The sequence below is a fragment of the Apteryx mantelli genome, chromosome 2 (genome assembly GCF_036417845.1).
Source record: "Apteryx mantelli isolate bAptMan1 chromosome 2, bAptMan1.hap1, whole genome shotgun sequence".
NCBI lineage: Eukaryota > Metazoa > Chordata > Aves > Apterygiformes > Apterygidae > Apteryx > Apteryx mantelli.
This window is the reverse complement of record NC_089979.1, coordinates 119,389,011-119,401,210: the sequence shown is the minus strand read 5'-3', so window position 1 is coordinate 119,401,210 and position 12,200 is coordinate 119,389,011. Positions and strand designations below refer to the sequence as shown.

The following is a 12,200-nucleotide window of genomic DNA, read 5'->3' as shown; positions in this document are numbered from 1 at the left end:
AAAATATGCATGATGGAGAGATGTAGAGAGAAAAGGTGAGCATAGGGAGAGGAAGAAAATTGTTTCAGTGAAATAGAGTATATAATCAATCTGACAAGAAGAAATTAAGATTCACCATGAGGAATGACTAGCTGGGAAGGAGATTTGGAGTATATGGGGTAGAGTAAAAGCTAGATTCATCATCACCTATGCACAGAAAACTGTTATCTTAGTAACAGGAATAGCAACTGTATAATGTAAGTGTAACAGAACTGAAAGGATAACAGAGGGCAGTGAGAACTAAGACTTGTATATTAGCTTTGGAGAATTGAGACATTATTGTCTCACTTGTTCTCTCTCAGGACATTTGATGGAAACTCCCTCTCACTTCACTCACTAAAGATGCAAGTTTCTCCAAGTCCCTAGTTGACCACAGTAGCTCAAACAGCAAATGCGTGGAAGAAACCAGGTTACTGCTAAGATGCCATACTGTGAACTGAGTTGAAAGGGCACATTTCTGTTTGGCAGCCTTACTTTAAGGAAAGTAACTTCTGGCAAACAGAGCTGGCAGCAGTAATATCAGAAACAACTAGAACAGCCCAAGCTCATCTCTTGAGTTGATTTTTGCCACCTCGTGCATTCTGTTGCTAAAGGCAGCTCTCTGCTCCCTCCCACTTGTGCCAGCCCCAACAACGGATGAAAGCGAGCATAAGTCAACAATGACATCACATCACAAAAAAGAGAAACAACATACTGGGGAAATACATGCAGAAATGTCATCTATAAGACATGTGAATCAATCCTTTCACTCCACTCACCACTGATAAAACCTTAGTTGCATTACTGTATCCAGTTTTAGGCATCCCATTTCAATAACAATGTGGATCACTGGCAATAACAAGAACGAAAAGGGGTCTTAAACTTTATTTCCCAGTAAATGACTTGCACCTCATCAGTGGCGCACAGTAACATTCAAGGCTCATCAAGACGAGATAAATGGCAGCCTAGCTAGTAAGTCTTTCCATGATGAAGATAAGATCAGAAGATACCAGGAAGAAGCACTGAGAAAAGCTGGAAGAGTGGAGGAAAAAGGAGAGAATTTCAGAGAGTTAACAGCACTGAGTAATGGGAATGATGTCCAATACTTAAAAAGATTAAGAACTACTCACTTATAAAACACGATCAATAGGAAGAAAGAAAAGATCTAGTCAAAGTTCAGAAGACTGTGCAGAGACATGACAAGAGTCTCCAAATACACAGAAGTCGCTGCAAAAGGAAAGGGTCTAAATTGTTTTCTGTGTGTTGCCTGTTCTTAACCTGTAGAAGTGAAATTTCAATGAGATGTCAGCATGAATTTTTAAATGTTAAAAATAGCCAGCAATTAGAATACCCAACAAAAGGAGGTTATGGAATCGCCACTAATTTACACTAAAACATTTTTTAAAAAGATATGTAACAGACTTTGACCTGGATCAGAGGAATAGACTCTGTAACCTCTCAAGGTCTCTTTAAGCACTGTTTTCTAAAATTTGTTTGTTCCCTTGTATCAGTGACATTTATCCTCAATTCTTAATTTACATCCTTAAAATCAGTTCTAGGTACCAATAAGGTTCAGCTACAACTTCACCAGCATCAGAATAGGGGAAAGGAATGCATGCCCCTAAGATGACCTGCTGCCAGATGACTGAACTTAAAGCAGGAGGTCTCTCACTGGTAGTCTTCTCTCCTACAGGAGGTTCTTCAGTTCACTAAGCTCACAGAGACTGACAGAGCTCCAATAAATGAATAGATGTCTTGCATGTCTGAGCACCTATACAGGCAGTTTGCCCCAACAATTCAAGGACCCGTTTTTAGTCAACCTCTACTAGCAAAAAAGGATGAAGATATCTAAAGCATGTTTAATACAGACATTTTTTTTATTTTATAGAGCTGCAACATTTTTTTTTTTAAAGTTTGATACAATTTGCTGGGGGTGGGGAGATTCCCCCAAATCACTGACTTGTGTGAGTCATTGTGCCCTCCAGCTTTACATTTCCATGCTTTCCCATTTGATTGAGCACCAAACTTTTCTATTCTTTTTCTCAGTCAAACAGACTAAGTTTCTGGAACAGCCTGACACATAGAAGGCCAGCAGGCCATGCTAGACATGAGATTGTAATAGATCTTTGGGTAATGAATTCTCTTAAAGGGCCTTCTTTTAAGTGTGCAGAAAGTTTAGGTACTGGCATATAAAAGAAATGAACATTAAAAAAATAAGGCAGGATGGGAACAGGTAGTAGGGAAAGCTTTTACTCAAAAGTTACACTTTAACGAAATGTATATAGCTGGAATAAAAATTCAGATGCCTGTATCTATGTTGTTACTTTCAACTGAGCGTTGCAAAAGTCTATAGTAGCCTACCTTGCATAAGTGAATTTCAGCTTCCTTAACCTTCTCTTTTATACATTAAACTGCATATTATCTCCTATTGTTGACTGAGTTTGAACATATAAGAAGACCCCTACATCTATCAGCAATTGTTAATGCCTTCATTGTAATTTCTCAGGCAAATTATTTTCAGTAAAAAAATGCAGTATTTTACCTTAACATGTACTGCAATTTTACTTATCAGACTTGTATTATATTTAAACAAGGAATGTTAAGATCCTCCTTTTTATTCATTAATGAGTTACAAGAAAAACTAATGCAGCAATTACATTGGCACTTATAACATGCTTATTTGATATATAACATGCTGACTTTAAAATAACCATGCTATTCAAAGCAGAACAGCATCATTGGGGCATCTTGGGTTCTGATTAGCAAAGCAATGGCTTTAAACTAAACTGTATCTACCTAGACCCATACCCATTAACTGTCAAGATTAACTGTTTACACTACATCCCATTAGTCTTGAACTGTGGTCAGCACAAGTTGAAACTATATTCTTCACCTTCTGTATTGCAGTCTATAAGCTGTCTGAAGAATAATTTCTTACAGGGACAGAGTGAACCTACTCTAGTTAGCTAATTTTAAAACAATCTTGTTATGCTGCTACTTTTAGCTATTGTTTTAATCAGAAACAACTAAAACTTGAAAATTGCAATTTATTTTTGCTCTTCTGCCTTGTATACAAAGGCTTTTCACTGGGCCAGAAAGCAAGACAACCAAACATGCTGTGGTTCCCATTCTGACTACAAAAATAGTATCTTTAATATTAAGAGATAGCTTTTTGTCTATGAATACATCTATGGTTCTTTCTTCCTCCAAGAACCATACAATGAACAATGCTCTGCCCCTTATGCACTTTCTGACGGGTACAGAACAACGCTGCTTCCAAGCTCCTTAGGACAGGAAGTACGTGGTTTTTAATGGCTGTGAACTACTAGCACTGTGCAGGCATTATCAGAGAAAAAAATGCATGACAGTTAATTTGGGAGAATCAATGAACAGAGACTAAGGTGTTTTTTTTTTTTAATTGATAGTAGTATCACTAACATTATTAATGAAAGCAACAATATAAAGAGCATAACCATGACCGAATAACCACCATGAACTTCACATTGATAAGAGAATTTTCAGAAAGAAATGATCAGATCTCGCAGGCTCTCAAATCTCTCCCAGCCACAATGACTGATTTTTAAAATATTTTTCAGGAAGTCAACTGGTACATATAGGCAGGACTTCCGTCTAGAAAGCTACAGGAAAAATTAGACAAAATTTACACTGAACGGTAGATTGTGACCTACAAGTAGATTCTGAATAAATACTGTTCTGCCTTTGTCTACACCTTTATTTGTATTCCTTTCTCTCTCTTTTTTTTTTTTAAATACATGCTCACAGTGGTCTATCAAAGATGATTTTTCTCTGTAACATCACAAAAAAGCAAGACAGAACTAAGATGGCAATCTTAGTCATCAAGTATAACCATCTGTAGGTGGGGCACACAAATACTACATAAAGCATGCACAGAGAGCAGTTTGTTCCCATTATTTCTATTGAAGACTATTTCATTAACACTCTATTTTTCCTTCAATATTTGTTCCAGAGTCTTCCATACTACTGAGGTCAGCTACATGCCTAAAACACTTCCCTCCCCTGCATTCTCAAAACTAAAATTCTTAAAAGTAAAGTTCTTAAAAGATACACAGAAACAAGAATTGAAACTCTTCCTCCCTATCTAGCTGTTTTGTCTTCACATTTAGCAATACTACTTTTTATTAAAAGTAAGACAAAGTACTCATTTTGTTTCCAGGCTATGTCAAGATCATCTTCAGTCTCTAGCCCTACCCTCAATATACAAAAGTTCCACTTTGCTCTTCTTTCACTTAAACCAAACCACATACAAATTGTATTCCTAACAATTATTATAGTCTTTCCTGCTCCAGATTTGAACCTGATAAGCAGCATCATACTTTTGTTCTTTTTCCATACATTTTTCTCCTTGCTCTCTCTTCTCTGAACTTGTTTTTCCTTTAGTTACTGTTTTATTTTCATTTATCTGATTCTTTTCTTCTAGAGCTGTTAGTTCTAGAAAATTGATATTTGTATACGACCCACAAAATATTGTGGCCCTATGCCATGCCCTATGGATCCTGGCAAAACACCCAAGCCAGTTCCAAAGCAGGAGGCAGTACCGGCACGTCACAGGAGCAAAGCTGTCACATGCCAGAACAGCATCACAACACAGGGAACTGTTAGTTTGCACAGAGCGCTGCAATGGAGCAGTTACAGGCCTTAACTTACATCCCCATAAGACAAGTGACTTCCTCGTGTGAGTAATCATAACCTGGTGACCAAATACAAGAGACAACTCTTTTCTTGATATTCTCATAAAGGGATTCATATTATACAGAAAATAGTTCACTTCTAAAACACTGACTCAAATATATCACATATTTAAAAGCATTTCAGATATGACTTTGGAAATAAACATCACATGTCTAATTATATGTTCTATTATCACCTTACCTTGCTTGACAGCTGAGTAGCAACATCTCCCTGTTATTAATTAAAACTTGTAACAGGACCAGAAAGGCTTTTGCTCGAATGAAAGTTGAAGGACTTTCAAATAAGCGAATAATTGTAGTCACAAAATCCTTGGTGGGAATAAACACAAACACATCAATATTATTTTATGAAAAATAGTTCATTATACTATATTTTATCACTATATACATTTAAAATTTCCTCCTTTTAATTTGCATTGTGTATTGCTAAAGTCCTTTTCAGACCATTTTCATAGCCAAAAATTTCACTAAATAGCACTAAATAAAGGTATTTTGTCCAAGATAGACTGGCCCAATGCAAAGCTGCTTTGTACAACTTCAAGAGCTGCAGCAAGCAAATCTTCTGTACTGTGTCCAGAGAGCTACATAATTCATTATAAAACATGATGGAACTTACAGTTAAAAAGTATTCTTACCTTAAGGATAAACATAGGATATTTTAATATAATTATTTTAAAAGATGACTGATGTGCTTTTAAAATATACATATCACCACAAATTTGATGAAATACTTATCTTTTAATTCCCATATATGCAGGAAGATTAAAAATACCTTTGTCAGATGCAATCATTTATACATCACACCCTAAATTAAACATAAGGTGCTCCAAATGGATGGTAATCCTGTTTCTACCTCCTCTGATTGTACTATTTAATTTTATTTTAGGTTCATGAAGTAAAGAATACCTTTTCAAGGAACTACTCAAATAAGAATGAACTGCAAGCAGTAATGAGCCATGAGTTTCCTCACCCACTGACTGTTCCCCATTCCTAAAAGTCAATTTATAAGATCCTAAGATCCCAGCTAACTCCATCCTCCCTGTAAATATAAATCCAAATGAAATCAACATTTAAAAAGTTTAACAATGATGGTGAGGAAGAGAGAATAACAAACTACTTCACAAAAAATTTCCCTTGGAAAAGTTTAACAATGATTAGCTGACTGACTTCTGAAATTCCAGCTTTTTTCTCTGTTTTGCCCCATATATTGGAAAAATTTTCCTTCTTAATTTCCAGAATGTGGACTGACAGGTGAAAAGATCCGAGATTCACATGTACTGCCTCAACTTCCAAGGGAACAAAACTGAGAATCAGTGGCAAGAAAAAAGAGAACGAGCTGTCATATTGTGAAAGCCAAGTTAGGTATTCTTAGTTGTAAAAAATGTAAGATGATGATCATTTACGCTCTATCCAACAACATAGTATTTCCTGAAGAAACAGAGAAAAAGTGAGAACCATTTGTAGGATTATCTAACTCTGAAGAATAAAAACACCTGCTCCTGATCCATGTTCTTCTTGTAGGAAGACCAACTGGGCTATATGGGAAATAAATCAATCTCCGAAGATGTCTCTGTTGGCAACAGCAATTATATTTGTGGATCAACTCCTGAACAGAATGCCTCATTCTGGAAACAGAAACCCTACTCCTACTCTCTCCCTCCCCAAAAGATTCAAAATTAAAAAATGAGTCAACTCAACTGACTGTCCAGGAGGCAGACTGAGTACAAACAGCCTCATCAACAGAAACTGCATTTGAACAGCATCTGTACTTGACTTGGATGTAGAGAGAGCGATACTACAGAACTAAGCAGCCACCTACTGTGTACCTGCAAGTTATATACAAAGTTTTAAATCATGCGGTATGATGCACATTTTACATACTAACTACTACTCAAATCCTCTTTTGCTGACAGAATAACTGAAAGAAGGCAACTTCATACTCTTAAAACTGAAAACCAACACTGAATAAAATTTACTAGAGAGAGTTTTGCAACAATTAACTACGCCTTCTTACAGAGGCTGGAAGAGAGAGAACAGGAGGAGTGTAAAAGTTGCATAAGCCATCAGATTTCTCTTAGATTCCATTTTAATGCTGTCTGCAAAAGAGATCAGCACAGACAATAACTACAGAAATCCCAGAGGAATGAATTATTATATATTCTATAACTCTTTTGCTGTATTTTTGTAACTTAGTTCATAAACAAGAGCGTTCTTAATCTCGTGGGTGATTAGCACAGACAATTTAAAGTTCACTGCTTTAAACGTGTCAAAAGATCATGGAGCATGACTTTTAGCTCCTCTAGTGAGAACCTGCAGGGGGGAAATTTCTGAAATATAACCTACTAAAAGCAAAGGCCGAAATTTTAACAGAGTGTTTATTTTTGTACGAAATAACCCAGAACAGCCAAAAAAAATTACAATAAGAAACCGTGTAAAACCTCGCACTTGGAGTAAACACATATATAATGCTACACCCTGCCTGCTAACACTGATAGACCAAGCACAGTGACAACAAAACATGGACACATACAATTCCAAGCCAAAACACAGCTGACTACATCTATTTGTAGTCCTCATGCTCTGGAAAACAAGAATTTTAATATTATTTGTGGGGGTTACCATGAGTTAAGACAACACAGTCAATTAAAATTATCTACATCAGACTTATCCAGGAGTCTTTTAATGATCTGGCTTAAGAAATAAATGTGACATTTTCTGTCTGTTTGGGAACTGCAAAACAGCAACAGTTTATCCAAAGAAAGTCTGTAGCACATCTTTGCCGACCTGCAGAACTCGACATATCAGAAAAGCCAAAATTGCTGAAATACTCTCTATTACATTAATTATTAATTGTTTCATTGTTATATTGTTCTTCCCTGCCCTGCAACTGTTTGATGCATCCATGGAGACTCTGCAGGCTAAGGACACTCTTTTCATTGCAAGTGAACACGCTGTCTCCTGCAACAAGATCATGGTTTTATACTCAAGATTGTCATATGTTTTAAATTTGCTTTGCTATATTACTGACAAAAAGCAAGGAAATTTTTTATTTTTATTTTTTTTAAAGAAGGGGAAAATAGGTAGACCATTATTTCACTGTACAAGAAACTAAGCTTCCATATCAATTATTTTTTGTATTGCTGTGTATTTTCAAATTTTGTTTTTATGCATTGCAAATACCTCCATAATATTATCTTAAAAGTTAAAAGTTATAAAGATTTTACTGAAGACATTTATACCTCTTATTAATTCATACTGATATTGACAAAAGCGTCAACATCAGAGGTTGCTACTTGCCCATTTTCAGGTAAAAGACAAAGTATCAGGAAAGGTAACTGAAATATGAGAGCAACACTGTAAATGCTTTTTTTTTTTTCCCCCAGTGGCATAATTGGACATGACAGAGATAAAAAGAGACTGTAAATAATAGTCCATGGAAGCAAAGAAACAATGTAATTGTGGCAACCTATTGCTATAACTTTGGCATGGTTTTGGTATGGAAATAAATATGGAGTTCTCAGATTCTTCCTGGTAACATAATCAAAAAAAAATCCACAGAAAACTCAATAAAAATAATTCAGAGTTAGAAATCCTTTTGAAAAGTCTGTTAGCTTGCACCATTTCAGGTCCCGAAGTGCAGGACAGGAGTCTGGGTAAGAGGCATCCTGATCTTCAGGAGCCACATTGCTGAGTCACATGAGGATATGACTTGCAGAAAGAGTGACCAGGACCAACGAGCATCCACACCCAAGTATGACTACAACAGCAGAGACGGTAGCCAGCTCCTGCCTATTGACCCAAGTAGCCCTAAAAACATGCTGGCCATCAGGGTGGATCCAATATGCAGGCTGGTGACTTTCTAGAAGAAGTCAAGCAGGGTTGTTGCATTCAGCGAAGAATTATGAAAATGTTAAATCAAAATGTTATATCAAAAGAAATTACAGTTTCCAACTAATGAAAAAATAGCAGTGGAAAAGAGAATCACAATGAACCTTCGCAGTTCATGAGGGAGAAGTATTACAGATCACAGCAAGATGTGATCTGTAAGTTTTTTGGTTTTTTTTTTTTTAGTTAAAAATCAGAATAATTTTACTTATTATTGATTGGAACAAAAAAAAAAAAAAAAAAAAAAAAACTTGTCTGACCTCTGGAAGAACCTAAACACTTTCAAAAAGTTATAGTAGTGGTTTTTACTCATTCACAGATGAACCTTTCCAGACAGATAAAAGTAATCAGCAATGTTACTGGCTACTGCTATAGGGTGCCAAAGATACTTGATTCTGTTTTTTCCCCCCATGCTTTATTTTAAAAATATCATTTCAGCTTTTTTGTTTCCAAGGCAAGAAACAGAAAGGCACTGTATCAGAGGGGTGGGGGGGTAACAGTCCTTTTTAGCTACTGTAATTCTCTGAAGATTTATACAAGTGCAGACCACAAAATTTCATTTCTCCTATTTCTTCTTCAGAGTTTTACTTTGTAACTGGTTTTATCTCTGTTCTTCTAACTGGTTTTATTTCTGTTCTTGAAGGGAGTAGAAAACAAGGCCAGATTTAAGTCTTTTGAGCCAAGGGAGTTTCCAGAAATACATACAGAGCTAAATGCCTTCCATGATGAATTTATATCTTTATGCATCTTTTAATATATTGGTTTGCAGTTGTATTAAAAGGATAGTCACAACTTTGTCATTATCTCCTGAATAACACTAAGGTCCTTCTAACTCTTAAGCTGTAGTACACAATAATTCTACAAGAGGAAGAACACTTTGGAGACCTGCACCACGAATTTCTTTTTTCTTTACCTTTCTTCCATTAGGACAGACTTGTGTGATATGCTCACAGAATACTGAAAAGTGCATGGATTATTAACTTCAGCTTTTAGCAAAAAAAAAAAAAAAAATATATATATATATATATATATATATATATATTTTACTACTTGCACTGTGATAGTACCTGGCAGTCCTTACATTTTTAGGTACCATTCAAGAAAATGGAAATCTGGTTTCTGCTTCTGAAATCCTACAATCTAATTTGAGGCACTAACATAGCTGTTCTATGAGATATGGCAGTAGAGCTAGACCCCTTTACCAACATTTCAGAATCTGGTTATTAAAGCACAAGAGTTTTTTAGTTACAGCTTTGAGTATTATTCCTACTCCTGTCATTAGTTTGATATATGCACCTGAAATAACTTCTGTATTTGTCTACACCTCAACCTTCTAATCTGCAAAATTGGAATACTAGTTCACAACACACCTAGGACATTTCATTAAGGATTAAGTAGCAATTTTAAACCTACAAAGTTTCAGCCATTACTGTACTGCATTCCAAAATAGTATTTTATATTTTCTATAAGCAGATTGAAGAGTTTCAGAGTTGATTATTTTTAATATAACTCAAAACTTCGATAAAAAATAGTTCATAAGAACTGCAGTATCAGAAAGGGTGTCCTTTTAGCAACGTAAGTCTTATCTAAACAGGGAATTCAGCAAAAATTGTGATTTACCCATTCTTGTTACACATTGTATTCTTTCTCTGGATGTTCAAGTGAATATTTCTTAAATATACTTCTCTGAATCACTAACTCACAATAAGGTGCACTATTAGAAAATGGGACATTATGGGACAATTTGCCACCTGTTAATATTGTTGTAGTGGAATCTGTGGAAAGCTTAAGGCCAGCTAACACGCACTTAGAAAGAATGAGTTGGCAATTCTGACAAAGCACAGAAATGACTTTTAGGAAGAAAATGAGTGATCTTAGGCTGCAAGAAGTGATTGGTGGAAGACAGTAGATTATTTTTTAATTTAAATATTATTTTGAAAATAACATATATAGAAACTACACTAATTGCTCTCTAGTAAAGCCTAATGCATTTTTTATAGTCAAGGTGAGTATCAATTTACAGCATACATTACAACAGAAAATCTGATGAAAACATGAGCTGGAGTTCATATTTTCTTAGTGATTTTTATTCTCTACAAGTAGATATAAATTACTTTTGTTTGTGAATTGTACAAATTTACTGCCAAAGAATAAACACTATTTTTCTAAACATAGAATGTGAAAGAAGTTAATTTGGTGATCAAAATAGAAAGCTTTTAATCATCTCTTCCAAGAATTGTATTAGACATACATCAGAACTTGTAGTTTTATTCAATGACATTAAAAAGAAAACCTGCCCAAGTTAATAAAACAGTGATTTCTGCAAGACATTTCGCTTACAAATTGGCCTAAGGTCTTTTAAGGAGAGCATAATCCAAGTACAGCTTTAGATGCAGTCAGGACACTCATTATTTTCCCTTTCAAATGTTTAAGAGCACTACGTCAAAGCAGACGTCCTCATGCATTTCTCATTGTTTTTCCTTGGGGCCATTATCAGTTATTGTCAGGCTAGAGTTTTCTGAACTGATTGAATTCTAGCCGCAGCAGCAATTTACGTACCCATTAGTACTAGCTCTTGAAGATCTGCGAGGGAGAAAGGAAAACTATATACCTCATTTCATATTTTTGTTTTAAATATAAATAAAAACATAAATAATCTATGTTACATAAACAAGTGATAATTTTCCCTAAGTAGCAATTTCTGGGGAACATTACTGGGCCTTTAAAATGTTTTTCTCTATTACGATGTTAAATCTGCATTTCCTAGTTTTCAGAAAATGGAAATATCTGTTCCTCATTTCCTGCTATTCACAGACTTGAGGGCCACTGAGTTAAGCATTCTGAAATCCAAAAACACTGGCAGAGGCAACTTTAACTTTCCATTAATGAAATTTTGTGCTAGCAAATAATATTAATTTGAAATCAAACCTTTTCTTGAATCAGTCTCTGTAGATGAATCCCACATGACAACATAGCAGAAAACATGGTGAGCATGTACTGCTGAATTCTGCATATTCCAGTTGCCAGGGAATTTAGTACAGCTGTTAATCCCACTTTTTCAATGACACTCTGGAAAGCACTGGGTGAGTAACGAGTAATTCTGCATAAAGCCTACAAAAGTGAAACAAAAGTCCCAATAAACAACAGCATTTTTTATTTTTATTTACTAAAAATAATGGAGAGCAAAAACATATGGTGACAACTTTTCCAATAAATTAGGAATAAAGAGAATTCATATGGTTTCAGTCATAAGATAAATATTAGGGGAAAAGGCTACTTCTCTTTAGAGACCTGGAATTTGAGATGTATTGCTATGTACCCCATGCAACTGAAATTGAAATCTTTGGTCCATCAACATCAAGCAGTGTTACATCACTCTGTCACCTTTCCCTCTAGAGGATGACAACGATGGAGAGGCACAGTCTGTGCTTGGGTCTTTTATCAGCACAGAACGTAAGTGGTATGAGATAACATAGTAATAGGAAGGAGCACAGACAGCAGGAAATACGGAGATGACACACACCATAGAAATTCAGGTCACCATAAAGGTAAGTATCTTTCTTCTGT

The 12,200-nt window shown here is 35.4% G+C and overlaps 1 protein-coding gene across 1 annotated transcript in view; it reads right to left on the bottom strand.

Moving 5' to 3' along the window:
* Nucleotides 1-12,200, bottom strand: part of ULK4 (unc-51 like kinase 4) — a 249,784-nt gene that overhangs the window by 172,729 nt on the left and 64,855 nt on the right. The window contains exons 21-22 of the mRNA XM_067292453.1: nt 11,562-11,744; nt 4,930-5,057 (exon numbers count right to left, since the gene is read on the bottom strand). Of these exons, the coding sequence (XP_067148554.1) occupies nt 4,930-5,057; nt 11,562-11,744 (311 nt within the window). The remainder of the gene's footprint in view (nt 1-4,929; nt 5,058-11,561; nt 11,745-12,200) is intronic.